Here is a 16,600-nt window from a genome sequence, read left to right as displayed (position 1 = left end):
CTCTCTCACTCTCTTTCTATTACGTTCTCCATCTCAGTTCTTCTATGTTGTAATCTTTTTTGTTTATTCTATCTCACAATCTGTCTTTCTTTTTTTGTTACACTCGCTGCATTAATTTTTCTTCCTTTCTCAGTTACTTTGTCTCTATGATATCAATTCTCTTCTTCTCTTACTTGCTCTCTCCTACTCTCTCTCTTTTTCTTTTAATTACTCTCTCTCTCTCTCTCTCGCGCGCGCACTTTTACTTACCGTCTCCTTCTAATTATTTTCTCTCCTACTCTCTCTCCCTCTTCCACTGTCTCAGTCACTTTCTTACTTACTCTATCACGTCGAAGTCTTTATCTCTCTCCCTCTCTCTTATTCACTCTCTCCCACAATTTTTCCCCGATCCCTGTACCTGACTTCTTCTCTCTCTTTTCTATACCCTTAACTCGCTCCCTCTCTTTCTTTCTTTTATACTCTTAGCTCTCTTTTCCACTCTCTCTTTCTTCTATACTCTTAGCTCTCTCTCCCCCCCCCCCCCTCTCTCTCTCTCGACTCGCCGAGGGTCTCTGTCCTCGTCGGTTCTCCAGAGCGGAGGGTGGACTAGCTACTCCTTGTCTTTCGTTAGAGGTGGGAGGGGGGGGGGGTGATGCGTGCGCGAGCGCCCTTCGACGAGTCGGGGTGCGTGCGCGCATATAAATGGAAACCCTTCAAGTAGCCTCGGTACCCGCGCGTTGCCATCCGCCTCGTGTGCGAGCACCCCCCCCCCCCCCCCCCGAACCCCCACCGCGCTCCTCCTCTCCACGCACTCTTGGATTATCGTGGAGGAGGAACAGCAGGAGGACGAGGAGGAGAAGAAGGAGGAGGAGAAGGGGCGGCTCTCGGCGACGATAGTGCACGACGCCGTAGCTAGCGATGGGCATTCGAGCCACCCTTTCGCGAGTTTTCGTGCAATTCCAGCGTGATCACGACGACCGGACGACTATGGCTGCTGTTGGGCGCTACGTTAACCTTTTACGCTCGAGTGGACACTGTTCGGGAATTTTTTCATAAACTTCGCTATAAAGATATCAATGGTAAAGTAATTTATATTTTGCGAGTTGAGCGCCGCGTCAGTCAAATATGGGTGACGCTAATTTCTGAGCAATTTTGAAAATTTATTTTCGTTGCAATATATTATTTATTGCAATAGTATATTGCAATGTACTATTTATTGCAATAGTATATTGCAATGTACTATTTATTGCAATATTCTATTTATTACAATATATGATTCATTGCATTATGCTATTTATTACAATATATGATTTCTTGCAATATATGATCTTCTGCATTATACTATTTATTACAATATACTATTTATTGCAATATACTATCTATTTCAATATACTATTTATTGCAACATACTATTTATTGCGATACTGAATTTGACTGGAATGTTTCGAACGGAGAAAGAGTTCTAATGCCATCCTCTATAATAAATATTGACTTTCTAGTTTCTCTTAATTAAATAAATTGTTTTAACTATGCCGGGATTTTTGTGGCTGATTGTCGGCGCTGAACACCCGTTAATTAAAATAATGTGATCCAAATGGAAGATACAAGGAAATTCGTTTTGGGGTTTTGGCCACGTATTTCGTTTTGGCCAGGATTTCCGACCACTCTGTGACAGTATTTCTCTAATTTTCAACTGGAATTTTTTAACTTTTATAAAAATTCTTATTCTCGCGCTTTTGAAACTCCTGGTGGAGTAATGTGATTATTTTCTAATATTTATCGTTGCAGCTATATTAGTAAACTATTACAAACAAAAGCGATTCAAATGGGGATGCAGGAAAATCTATTTTTCAGTTTTTGACCGAGTTTTTGGGATTTCAGACCACTCTGTTACTGTCATGTATTCTGTTTTTACAATTTAGGGTTGTCAGTATAAAATCATGACCATTCGTTCTCACGCCTCGCTATAGTGACTAGTATCCTAATAAATAATAATAAAGTATCCTAAGCAAAGAAAATTCATTTTTAAGAATTTCGTCCCGATTTCTGGGATTTTACACATTATGCGACAGCTTTTCACCGGTTCTTAATTTGCACTATTTTAAAAATAGTTTTTCCTTTAATTTGCAAACCTAAAATCATATTCTCCTACGCCTCGCTATAGTATCGTCAATAAAGTACAAGAAAGTACTGCAAGAAAATTCATTTCTAAAAATTTTGACCTGATTTTCGAGACTTCAAACCACTGCGTAACAGGATTGCACGAACACGTGAATCACAGTTCCTAATTTGCACTATTTAAAGACAAAGTTTTCCCTTTTACGTTTTATAGTTGCAAACATCAAGTCACAATATATTCCCATACACCACGCTATAGTGTCGTCAATAAAGCACCCCAAACAAGGGCGCAAACGAAAATATAAAATTCATTTCTAAGACTTTTGGCCAGGTTTTCGAGATTCCAGACCACTTTCTAACAGCATTTCATAAACACAAAAAAGTCCTACCTTTCACACGCTATACTCGCAGACCTAAAATCGTAATATATACTTGGGAAGTTTATTATAAAATAAGTAAAAATTGTAATGAATAAATTTAATGTAAATTTGAATTAGAAATATAAATTAAATATTGTTTAAGTTAGTGTCAGCATCAGCGGTTAAACTATTGCTATAAATCAATTTTCATAATTTAAAAAATTAGAAGACAAGAAATATTTCAATTTAGGTATATTAAAATGTTGGAACATGAAGCAATATATTGAATTTAAAGTATGACATTTTTATAATTTTAATAAGTCAAATTTAAAGACTACGTTAATGTTAATAATTAAATGTAAAACATTATCCAATACTTTCACTATGTTGCGACACCTTTTCTCCGCACTGTAACACTGTATATCCTCCTACATTTCGCTACAGTGACGCTATATATTACAACAAATTATTCCCATCAACTACTTTAACCTCTTGGGCACGGCTGGATTTTGCGCAAATAAAGTTTTTCACAACTAAATTACCATTTTCTTACTATATATGTATTTTTGGTGTAGCTGTATATAGTATTAGCTATATTTATTCTTTTCTTAGTGTATTGTACATACACACTTTCACTTTAATAATTAATAAAACAATTGAGTAAAGCACGAAAAATTCACGAAAGCTACTGTAGTGCGTGTCATGACTAAGAGGTTAAACATTATAGTTTTGTCCAGATTTTCGTAATGTCGGACCACACCGGTCTGTCGCGCAGCTCCTGAAATCGGTTGTCTATATTCGCTCGCGCGTACGTAGACGCTAGATTACGACGGGGCACGGCAGCCGCGCGCGCGGCGTATTCTTTCGCGAGAATCTCGGCTTCCGGCTGGTCGCGAAGGCAGCAGGAAAAATTGAAAGCTCTCTCTCCTTCTCTCTTCAGGCCGGTGTCCTCGGACGGGGTGTGGTGCGGAGGGTTGCCTGCGCGTACACGCATATATACGGCCGCGTAAGTGCGTGCTATAGATTTCGTTCCACTCTGCGAAACCGTGTGTACTTGTGCGTGCCCGCTCCCTGTGTGCCGTATTCACTCTCGAGCCACTCCTCCCTCCCTCCCTCTCTCTCTCTCTCTCTCCCGCCCGCCCTACTCTCTACCCCTTTCCGACTCTCTCCCGCTCGCGCCACCTGTCAGCGAGACGGAGAACGCCTGCTACGAATGAGAGGAGAAAACGAGAGAGATAGAGAACGAGTAGAGAGAAGCAAAGATAGAGAACGAAAAAAGAGGGTTAGAGAGAGAGAGAGAGAGAGAGAGAGAGGGTTAGAGAAAGAGAGGGAGAGAGGGCAGGAAAAAAAGGGGTGAATTTCTAGGCACGTAAGCGCTCGTGCAACGCACCTACATCGACTATCTGCGTGCACTTGTGCTCTACGCGCTTCCCACCCTCCAGCTGCCTCTAGCGATGTCCTCAAGTCGCCTTCAACCCCTTCGCCTGAATTAAGACGGTCCCTGATCCCGGTGTTTCGCCACCGACGGCATCCACACGTTTCGACGAATTTTATCGGCAGATTTTTCGTCGCCTGCTTCCGACCTGCTCGATGCGTTCCGACGAAATCGAAGAGCTTCTCGACCGGAAGCGAAGAGGATATTTTTATGTTGAATTGCGAACGTTGTTTGGGATAATGGGAAATATGCGGTGCGAGCGTTTTTAGAGATGTTTATGTTAGAAATTATGAGAGCGTAGGATATAGTGTGTAAGGGTGGTTTTGTATATTGAGAATTTCTAATAATGAGTTTTTTCTCTTTCTCTTGTACGAGAGGCATTTTTAAGGTTAGGTCACGTGAGTCGAATTTTTCTATGATGTTGGTGTTCTAGGGGTTGGGTATAGGAAAATTTGTTTAGATTATAACTAATAATTTAAAATTATACTATGAGTGTTGATAATTTAAAAATTACGTAATAAGTATCAGTAATATCAAAATTACATAATAATTATCAATAATATCAAAATTACATAATAAGTATTAATTACGAACAAATATTTTGTTAAATATTTATATTTCAGTCGACGACGAAACTGTAAAGAAATGAGTTTTGTTGATCGTGGAAATTAATATGCATAGCGACAGTTTTGTTAAATTAATTGAAATAAATTGTTAAAATTATAGGATTATTGAAAGTATAGTAGGAATCGTTTTTTCTCTGTGACGAGTATACTCGTCAATATAATAGGAATTGATTTTTTCACATGACGGGTATACTCGCGGTTAGGTCAGAATTTGTGTTTCTTCTTAGTGATGAGTATACTCGTTATTAGATCAGATATTGTACTTTCTTAGTGACGAGTATACTCGACATTACAATAGACATTGTTTCTGCTTCACGACGATTATAGTCGTCATTGCAATAGGAACTGATTTTTCTCCATGACAAATATACTTATCCATGCATCAGAAAATATATTTTCTCAGCGACGAGTATACTCGTCGTTACATCAGATAATTGTATTTTCTTAGTGACGAGTATATTCGTAATTAGAATAGAAGTTGTCGCTTCTTTATGATGACTACAATCGTCATTACAATGGAAATTGATTTTTATTCTATGATGAATATACTCGTCCTTCCAATAGAAACTGATCCATCTTCTTGACAAATATATTCGTCATTACAATAGAAATTGATTTTTATCCTATGACGAATATACTCATTAGAAGAGAAATTGATTTTTTTTCTATGTCGAATGTACTTATTATAAGAGAAATTGATTTTTATTCCATGATGAATATACTCGTCATCGCATCAGATACTGTATTTGATCAATAATGATCATACTCGCCATTACAATAGAAATTGTTTCTTCTGTATAACAATTATAATCGTCATTACAACATGATATATCTCCTTGACGAATATACTCGTCGTTATCACAGACATTATTTCTTCTTCACAACGAATATACTCGTCATTCCAAAAATTGTCATCGCTTCAGAACGTGTATCTTCATTGCAAATCCCCAATTTATAATAAACAATATACACATTGCTAGAGAAAAATTAAAAATTGTTCACCCTCGAGTATACTCGTCACTAGATAAAAAAAATCGAAACTTTCTTATAACAAGTGCACCCGTCACCATCCAAAAAAATCATCACAAATGACACGTATGCTCGTCGTCCTACAAAATAATTCCCGTTTTTTCGTGACGAATATATTCGTCGTCTCAAAACATAATACTCGTTTTTTCGTGATGAGTATACTAGTCTCATAAAATATATCTCGATTCTACGTGACGAGTATACTCGTCGTCTCGAAAAATAATACCTGTTTCTTCGTGACGAATATGCACGTCTCACAAAATAATTCTCGTTTCTTCGTGACGAATATATTCGTCGTCCTACAAAATAATTCCTGTTTCTTCGAGAGGCATATATTCGTCGTCCTACAAAATAATTCCTGTTCCTTCGAGACGAATATATTCGTCGCCCCAAAAAATAATTCCCGTTTCTTCGTGATGAGTACGCTAGTCTCATAAAATAATTCTCGATTTTATGTGACGAGTAGTATACTCGTCGTCTTACAAAATAATCCTCATTTCTTCGAGACGAATATATTCGTCGTTCTACAAAATAATTCTCAATTCTTCGAGACGAATATATTCGTCGTCTCACAAAATAATTCCCGTTTTTTTTGTGACGAGTATACTCGTCACTCGCACACTTTCCTTTCTCCAAAGGAAATACGGGAAAACTTTTGCAGATCGTATCGATTCGTAATTACGAATTGTCGAGGATAATCAGGCATTAGTATATTTTCTTTTTTATCTCCCGGCGTCGGATAATTTTGAAATCTCCTTTACAATCGCCGCCGTAGGAAAATTGCACATGATTGCGCGAACTTTCGATAATCATCGTTGTAATTCAACCCGGGGCGGATTGAGCGCCGGAAGTGCGACGTTCGCGCGCCATCGAAAATATTCCGAGCGCGTGCGTCGGCCATTTGCCGCTCCTCAATCTAACGTAATTTTCAATGGCCACGAATTTTCCGTTCTGTTAAAATTAACCGTTCGTCCGGACGCGTATGCTCGCCGTTGAACAACGTTCATGTTCGCCAATTTTTTTTCTTTATAACATTTTCGCCTCATGTTAAGTTATTAACAACGGCTCGATTAACAAACAAATGGTGTAATAAAGTCTTGAAAACTGACACCATGATTTAAGTATTATTATAGACTGCATTATACTATTATAAAACAATTTGTAAATTAAATAATCTGTATTGTTGTATCATTTCTCCACTATTTTATTTTGGATATATATTAATATATAATATTGTGGTTATTATAACATTACTCTACAGTTGTGTTTATCTAAGTTCTAACAATTATTTGAGCGAGAGTAGCTTATAATTTCATAATTAAAAAATTTCTAACCTTGAAATTCTTAAATCGTTATAAACATCGTTTAGGTATAGTTTAGGTACAATTATTTATGCGACATTAGTTAAAAATTTCATAATTAAAAAATTTCTAACGTTACAATTCTTAAATCGTTATAAACATCGTTTAGGTACATTTAAGGTCTGGGTATTTAAAATTCTCAAATCGTTATAGACATAGTTTAGTTATATGTTAGGTCTGGGTTAGGACAGAAATGAAAAATGAAAAATAATTGATAAATGTCGTTTATTTAATCCTGATCTAATCATAAAATGTCTCGGTATAGTTTGACATAGTTTACGTATATTTTAGATATAGGTTAGGTATTGGTATAGGTTAAGACTAAAATAAAAACTTGGAAATGGTGTATCAGTACTGCTTACTTAATGCAGCCATAATTTTAAAATACTTCGAACGCTATAAGGTATAAGTTAGGACTACATTTTCTAGCCTTAAAATTTCTTAACCGATATAAGTATAGTTTAGGTACAATTTAGATATAGTTTAGGTACATGATAAGTATGCATTAAATATAGATTGTGTACAGAGTACGACTAAAATTAAAAATCATATATATATAAGTATTTACTCAATTTTAAACCAGACCTAACCTTAACGCGCCACGAAAGTTCCAATTAAGTATAGGTACAGGTTAAGTATGGATACCGTTATAAGTATAGTTTAGGTATAATTTAGATATAGTTTAGGTACATGATAAGTATGCATTAAATATAGATTCTGTACAGAATACGACTAAAATTAAAAATCATATAAAAATAAGTATTTACTCGATCGTAATCCAGATCTAATCTTAAATCGTCCCAAAAGTTCCAACTATAGGTTAGGCCGACAAAATGTTACTCGTCACTGTTTCTCAACGAAAAAGAAAAGACCAGACTGTTTAAAGAAATTCTTTCTCGGACGATAATTCCCGTACACCGCCGACACCATTTGCTCGAGAATTCGTCTCGGAGATTAATTTCCGGCAAAAACATAAATTCGCGCGAACGATCGCGCGGTCCGGCAGCCGCGTCCCGGCCACCTCTTCCTTCGGAATTATTTCCCAGGGCGTAATCACATTTTCGTAATTAATGGGTTCCCGGGACTCCGTCGTCAAGATGGCCGCTGCGCCCGAAGAAATCGAAACGGCTCGGCTCGACGCGGTGCTGGAGGGTTGAAAACTCGCTGTTTCACTGTCTTAAAATTATTTTCACGTTTCCACGAGGGTTAAGGTCATAGTGTAGCAGGTCCTTGAACTCGTCTACGCGCCAGCTATAATATTATCAGCTCAAAAGTATTAACAAAATTCAAACGACTCTAGTTATTTATAATAAATATTTTAGTTCTTGAAATTTTGTATATAATAGATATTATTATGTTATATATTGTTATAGTTTTAATGTAGATAACATGTTGGTATTATATGTTATAATATGTTATTATATAATTATATTATATATATTCATATTAATAGTGGTTTTGATTAATTTCGTTACCAGTGCCTCGATATTATTAAAATTAACGCCAAACTAAAAGTTACAAGAAATCGCGCTTAAAATCGTTTTGTATATATATTAACGATAACACAAATTTTCATATAAACAATATCCAATGTCCATCACTTTCAATCAACGTTTAAAAATCTCCCTCGAGTTTCAAATCGGTAAAAAGAATTCTTACTAAATACAACAAACAAATAAACAGAAAATTTCGAACAATTTATACGAATCAAATTCGATTCGAAGAATTTACTGGACCGATTGTCCGAGTTGCGATCGGAATGAATATTTTTCGGCAAAGTTTTGTACGAGGAAGTCCGTTCGGAAGATCGCCGAAGCGTGGCGCGTGCCGAAGGGCTGAAAACTCGAGCGCTGTGCCTCGGAGTTCCTCGCGAAAAGGAAGAAGAAGGGCGGTGTGTGCGTGCGTGGTCTCGCCGCGAGAAAATTCCGCGCATCCTGCGCGTGTCTGACCTCCTAGCAGTTATTCCTGCCTCCCCCTACCCACCCCCTCACCCACCCAGTTTCCCAGCGTCCCCCATTTTCCGCGCGCGCCTCCTTTTCGTCCTTTTTTCTTTCCCTCCTGGCCGTCGACGAAACCGGCTGAGATACTCTTTTTATTTCACCGCTGCGCGGAGGCCGCGTATCCGCGCGTTCCAACGACACGCGGTTTAACCTATATATTCGCCACCGTCCTTGATAACCAGTTACCATCTCCCGTAAATCGCTTCCCGTTTCGCGCGATATTCTTCAGCGCTCGCTCTAGATCGCCCGCGTGAATTGCGCGACACACGGCTGCCCGATATTCTTATCATTTCGAGATCAATAAATCATTTTGGCAATTATTTACCGTAAGCATAAGTTTCTCGAAAGGTTATGTCGGATTATATACTCTGAGGCGGCAATGAAAATCGTTATATTATTTCAAAAATAATTTTGACATTATTAAAGACCCTTCTATTCAAAAGATTGTTGAGAGCGTAACAGTTTTATGATTCACTATTATTCATAAATTGTACTAAATTATATAAAATGGAAATGCAGCAGGTTAAAATACCAATTTTAGATCTAGGCTTAAAGTGGCTTGGATTGCAAAGGGTTAAATGAACCGTTTATTTTGAAAGTGGCCCAACTCCGTTTATCTTCCAATCGAAATATTTAAGTGTTTGGAATGAATTTATAAATATACATATATAGGATACTAATGAATCATACTGCTTAAGTGTATCTAAGAATGTTCAATTTATAGTTTCTATTAAAATAGTGGCAATTATTAAGTGAATAATATGCGTTTTCTTATTAAGAATGGAGTTAGACCACTTTCAAAATAAACGGCTCATATATAGTTATAGGTTATGTTGGTTTATTTTGTGATCGAAATTAGGAATCGAAAGGGAAACGGTGCTATTGTTGACTAATTTTTAATATTTATTTATTTGACTAAAAATAATTGCATCGTGCTAAAAGGGTGCTGAAACGAATTTTAGAAAGAAAGACAAATTTAAGTACTGTAATATAGCATACTGGCTATATGAGTTAGATCTGGGTTAGACGTAGGTTAGGTATCAATTTAGGTCATTTTCCAATTTATAATGAGAAATCTATCGCAGTTTCTTATTATAGTGAAATGAGTTTCATATTGATGTCTAGATTAGGTTTTTATTAGGATAGACTAGGTCTATATTAGGTCGGGATTAGGTTACATAAGGTATATATTAGGTCAAGATTAGGTTAAGCTAGGTGCATATTATATTGCATTATATTATTACCAGATTAGGTTAGATCAGGTCTATATTAGGTCAAAATTTGGTTAAGTATATATCAGATCAAGATTAGATTAGATTAGGTCAATGTTATACTAGGATTGGGTTGGATGAGTTCTAGATTAGGTCTAGATTAGATTAGCTTAGGTCTAAACTAGGTCCAGATTATGTTAAATTTAGTCTAAACTAAGTCTATATTAGGTTAGATTAGGTATAAATTAGGTCTATATTAGGTGAGGTTAGGTATAAACTAGATCTATATTAGGTTAGATTAGGTATAAATTAGGTCCATATAAGTTCAGACTAGGTCCAAATTGGATCTGTCTTAGTTTTGGAGTTGGATCAATTTCCACCTTGAAATATTTTAAACAACATTCGACTCATATCAATTATTTCCACACAATAAAAAAAAATCAATTGTACTGTAAGCTAATTATTTGAAAATTTACAAAAAATCCGTTCCATTAAAATTTCTTGTAACATCAAAAATAACGGGTACCTCATCTTGTAAGAAAATTAACGAGACACCCGCTACAGCTAAACTTAACAAAAATAACACTGAAATGAAATAATACAAAAGACATGTATGTATGTGCGTACGTAGGTATGTTTGCGTGTGCGTGTTAAATCTTGAATAAACAACAATTTTATTTCTATAAAATATCTTTTAATTTTCCCTCCTATTTTTAATAGTTCAAAGATATGCGACTTCTCCTTGAAGCAAATTCGACGGCGTACTATACCATGACCTTGAACTTATAAATAACAGAAAAAGTAATTGTTATGGCGTTAACGAGTCGCCCGCGTGAAATTGGAATACAAATGAATAGCGGGGCAGATCTCCGCATCTTCGGCGAACGTGAACGCTACGAAATAATTTATAACATGGTACAATCTACATAACCTAAACGATTAACCAACGACGTTTAAAAAAATGGCGCAACGCAGCGCTAGGATTTTATCGAATTTTATCAAATTTGATGGAATTTTTCTTACGAACGTGTAATTATCCGGTTGTTGTTTGACCGTGACGCGTTCTTTTCTCCATCGGGCAAACGAGAATGAAAGTGACGGAGCCACGAACAAGATAACGCCGAATGGAAACAACGAGTCGATTCATCTTTCCGCGTGGACGGTCGATAACAATAATGCAGGCAGCGTCGTGCCCTGAGCCGAACGCGAATAATAATGGTGCCGCGGGTCACCGTGCGCGCACGACTTTTCGAGCCTTCTTCCTTTATTCCACCCCTCGAGAAAGACGCGTGCAAAGTGTTACGAACGGGTTGGTCGATACGCGAGCGATAAATTACCGGAATGCGTAAATACGCGTCGCCGTGATTACCGACCTTGACGAAGTGACGACTTCTATACTTAGGAGCAATTTTTATGAGTTTACGCGGCGATCGATGGTCCATGAACTCTCGCGGACCTGCGTTTCAGTTTCAGTTTTCTCTCGCGGGATAACTGTGATTCCCATTCGCGTTTACACACGGTAAGGTAATAATGTCGTTTCACCTGACACCATGCGATAAAGAGAAATGCATCTTATTTCGCATCGCGTAGATTCCATAGGGATTCGATAGTACAGAGTTGGCCTGTGCCACAGGTAACAGTGCGCGAGGATCGAAATTTTTGGGGTCGATGGCGACATCTACCGGCGCGAAAGAGCGTCTCCTCGTGACCTCCCATGGTATCATATCTCGTCTAGGAATCTGTATTTCCGACGCTATCGAAAATTCCCTAGCGAGGCAGTGGGTTCTACTTTACCAATAGTTAGTAGATAAATTGCTGCGAAATTTAGGAGAAAACTAAATCGAGTGTAAGCGCTCGATTAAGTACAGTATGAGTCATTAGCGCACTGCGGATTTCATGCGTTTATGGCAAAAACGTGTATGTGTCGAGATTGAAAGGTACGTTAATTTATACTTATGTACATTTTCTAGAAAAAAGTAGAAAACTTGAGTTTAGCTCCCATGTTTTGCGATCGATGAACACAATTTTTATTTTGCATAAAGATCCGCAGTTTAAATATTAATGCTCTCTGCTAATGAGGGTGTGATAGCAATGCAGAAGGGTGTCGAATCGTTTCAACGATTTTTAAATGGAGGTTAACTATGCTAAAAAAATATAGAAAAGTAACTAAATCGACGTACGTAACTAATGTGCCAATAATTAAGTAGCGAACGACACGAACAACTGGGTTCACAAGTGTCCTGCTTTTTCTAACCCGAGTCACATACATCTTTCGGAAATTTTACAGATTTTTCTCTCCTCTGTCTGGGTTCTTGCTCAGCTCCACGTGATCTCATTCTCCACGACGGGTTACCGGCTGACCATAATACTGTGTCCCATACCGACTGAGAGCTATCTCAGGAAAGGCAACGTCGCCGTTCAGAAGTTCAACATGATCTCGCAGGTGCAGCCATGGGGGAACCAGAACACGTCGGTGTACAGCTGGTCACCGCTACCTTTCAACGCCACCAGCCTCTTTTGTACGAACTGCTGCTTGCACTGGCTAGTGTAGCCCAAAGGCAGAGAGCAGATCCCGTTGCACATGGTTTGCCTGAAACAATTGTCGAAATTTTTTAACATTTGCTATCGTTGTGTAGAAAATATTTAAAGAGCTTTGAAATTACTTTTTGCGACGAAAATGAAAAAGTCGAAAGAGGTTATGTCGTGAAAAATACGATTTTCTTTAAAAAGCACAAGGTTCGTTATGGGGTACACTATAGAGTTCTATTGATTGTACAGTCCCCGCAAAATCACAACGAGATTGTCAAATCTTTGAAATTATAATTAGTTCGTGATATAATGTTTGATATCAAAACGAAAAATATTTATTATTCAGAAATTCTTTGTAATCTTATTTATGACATATATACAGGGTGTACTATTTATTATGATACACTCGATTATCTCCTGAACTATAATTCCTTTTAAAACACAGTGGAAACTTGCTCTGTTTCAAAGCGTAGATATTTCTATACAGTTTCCTTTTTTTAAATTTTTATATTCATATGTTTGAAAAGAACTGCTGAAATTTTCATGAAATGTATAATGTTTTATTATTTTTATTTCAGACGACCGTGATACTTTAATTTGATTTTTAAGCACGTCTGTTAGAATGATGCACACATACTATTTATTATTATTTACTATATCATATTGTATTATGCTATGTCATACTATTCTATACTGTATCATACTGTATTATTGTTCTATACTATACCATATTATATTACACTGTACTATAGTATGCCATACTATATTACACTGTACTATAGTATGCCATACTATATTACACTGTGCTATACTATACCATACTATATTACACTGTGCTATACTATACCATTCTATATTACACTGTGCTATACTATACCATTCTATATTACACTGTGCTATACTATACTATTCTATATTACACTGTGCTATACTATACCGTACTATATTACACTGTACTATAGTATACTATACCATACTATCTTATACTGTACTATAGTATACTATATTGTATTACACTGTGCTATACTATACCATACTATATTGCACTGTACCATACTATCATACTACATTACACTGTATTATACTGTTATAATATATATAATAGTATAGTATATACAGTAGACATAATAATATGTATAATACAGTAATTAATACCATTCATTAGTACCATTAATAATTGCAAATAAATAAGAAATTACAGGAGCGAAAATTCGCAGGAAGATTTTTTCCAGACAATCTTTAATTTCCTTTTTAAAACTGTTTTTTTTTTTATTAATTTCACGTCTAAGCAGAATTCCACTCTCCAACTCCTTGCGCAGCTGCTTTTTCTGCGTAGCTTATTCTCCCGCGAACGCAAGTCTCTATCGCAATTCGACCACTCACGTGCATGTTTCCATCTTGACGAGCTGCGTGTACTTCTTCGACTGTTCCTCGTGGTTGACGATGTACATCCAATTCCCCTGATCGTTCAGCGCCGCCTTCGGCACCCGGTACTGGGTTTCGGTCGGGCACAGGTAAATGGCTTCCGGATTACTCTGCCTCTTCTGGCGTTGCTTGGCCAGCTTGCTGTACCTCAACAGCGGGTTCTCGTACAGGGTGCGGGGCGGCGACTTACTTTCCCGCGTATACCTGGATGTAACATATTCGAATCAGTACGAAACTGTACTGTACACCTTCGGACAGTAAAGTATTATTACGCTTGGATCCTTGTAATAATAGTATTGGTTAAAAGATGACATTTAGCTAGAAACAAATATTAATAATATTAATACTATTAATAATAATTTAATATTAATAATAATATAAATAATAATTCTTCAGATAAAATGTTGAAAATATTCATATTATATTATATTATGCGTTTATTATACATTTTACATATTTTTTTATTTTTACGTCACACTTTTTTTATTATATTATTTATATATTTTGACATCATATTTTTCTATATTAATATATTGCAGAAGTGAAATGAAACCGATTGAAGGAAGCAATACGATGATGTCAGGAGATTTTCTGAATAAACTTCTTTTTAAGATCATTGCAAGGTCATTTTATTTTCTTCTTTAATAATACAGTGTACCTTTAACCTCACTACGAGATTATGCCACTATGTGGCGTGCTTAGGATGTTATGATCATGGGGTGGCCTTGCGTAGATTAAGGCTACGAAATCCAGTTAATCGAAGACGTTAAACAATCTACTGCCAATACTTTGCTATAGTATGCTCCAGGTAATTTTGACATGGTCAAGGGGACACCGAGGTATAGGATAATTTGTATGATAATAATAATCACCTAGGAGTCCACCATGCTTGACCCTGATTGAAGGAGTTCAAAGGTTGCATCCGTGGATGAACGGGTCTATCTGTGCTCAGAAATGGATTTCTGTGGCCTTGATCTGGTGAACTATACCTGTAACTGACCACAGTACGACTTGATGCGATTGACATTTTAATGATTTTACTCAACGACGAAATAACGTGTTGTGGGTTGTTAATGAAAAAAATTAAATTCTTGAACTCGGAATTTAAAACATTTCGAACGAATTTTTCGAACCAAAATTTCATTCGAACTGATTTTCCGAATTTTGAGTAAAATAGTCGAATAATATACTGAATAACATATTACTCTAATAACATGACGAATGAAATATTATTCGAATAATAAGTCGAATAAAATATTATTCGAATAATAAATCAAATAAAATAGTATTCGAATAATAAGTCGAATAAAATAGTATTCGAATAATAATTCGAATAAAATAGTATTCGAATAATAAGTCGAATAAAATAGTATTCGAATAATAAGTCGAATAAAATATTATTTTAATAATATTTCGAATAAAATATTATTCAAATAATACGTCAACTAACATGTCGAATAAAGTATTATTCGAGTAAATTCTTCGAATAATGTTTCGAATAAATTCCACGAACAAAACTATATTCGTCATCTACCAGTTGAATAAAATTTGTCCACCTACGGTGACAATGAAATGACGGCATTCCTTGTTATTCGATCGATAACTTTCGATAAACCGACTTGAAAATAAAGCGCGGCACAAATAGGCTGCGCTCCGAACCTGATCCGAGCGTGTTTTATGTAAAAGTGTTGAACAACGGTGAAAGGCGAGGACAAAGAGCGGATCGACTAGCGGTGTCGCGCGGCGAATTAGCATCCGAATTACCCATTTTGTTGAGTGTCGTTCGACGTTGATCCATAAGTTAAGGTCGGGTGCCCTCGCGGTGGAAACCGTGGCGGCAGGAATGGTAACGGCTGGCTGTGCAACTGCGGCTGACCCCGCGGGGGGTAGTCGTAACCCTCGGAGTAATCCGGCACCGGCCTTGAACATAATTTCCTTGACCCTGAACGATTCCTCGAAGCAATCGCCAACGATATATATATATTCTTCTAGCAGACTTTTACGCGGTTAGAGTGTGTTCTTTTTACTTTGCTGAATAAGAAAACTATAAGGGTGTACCATAAGTTTTTTCCGTGCCACTCTATGTTCGACCTTATAAACCGCGTCATTCGAGTCTATTTTACTCTATTCCACTCTATTGTACTTTCTTCTACTCTGTTATACTCTATTCTATTCTGTTTTATAGTATTACACTCCGCTATACTCTATTCTACTCTAGTTTGCTCTATTCTGCTCTAGTTTGCTCTATTTCGCTCTATTCTGCTCCATTTTGCTCTGTTCTACTCTATTACGCTCGATTCCACTCTGTTGTAGTCTATTCTGCATTATATTCTATGCTATTCCAGACAATCCCAATCTATTTCTCTGTATCCAACTCTATTCAATTCTATTCAAGAGTGGAATCGAGTGGAATAGAGTGCATTCAACTCTATTGAGTTGAATGTTACATTCTATTGTACTTTGTTCTATATCATTCCCCTCTATTCTGATCTATTCTCCTCTATTCTATTCTGTTACGCTTGATTTCA

The 16,600-nt window shown here is 36.7% G+C and overlaps 1 protein-coding gene across 3 annotated transcripts in view; it reads right to left on the bottom strand.

Annotated features, from left to right (window-relative positions):
- Positions 1-8,915: 8,915 nt before the first annotated feature.
- The window catches only part of Spz5 (spatzle 5 Toll-1 receptor), a 28,579-nt gene continuing 20,894 nt past the window's right edge, over positions 8,916-16,600 (bottom strand). The window contains exons 4-7 of one of the 3 annotated variants that reach the window (XM_078195057.1): positions 15,837-15,992; positions 14,945-15,067; positions 14,031-14,276; positions 8,916-12,708 (exon numbers count right to left, since the gene is read on the bottom strand). In XM_078195057.1, coding sequence (XP_078051183.1) covers positions 12,537-12,708; positions 14,031-14,276; positions 14,945-15,067; positions 15,837-15,992 — 697 coding nt within the window. In that variant the 3' untranslated portion in view covers positions 8,916-12,536. The remainder of the gene's footprint in view (positions 12,709-14,030; positions 14,277-14,944; positions 15,068-15,836; positions 15,993-16,600) is intronic. The other 2 variants (XM_078195058.1, XM_078195060.1) reach the window with 2 other exon arrangements.

The sequence above is a fragment of the Augochlora pura genome, chromosome 11 (genome assembly GCF_028453695.1).
Source record: "Augochlora pura isolate Apur16 chromosome 11, APUR_v2.2.1, whole genome shotgun sequence".
Taxonomy (NCBI): Eukaryota; Metazoa; Arthropoda; class Insecta; order Hymenoptera; family Halictidae; genus Augochlora; species Augochlora pura.
This window is presented reverse-complemented; position numbering and strand designations above follow the sequence as displayed.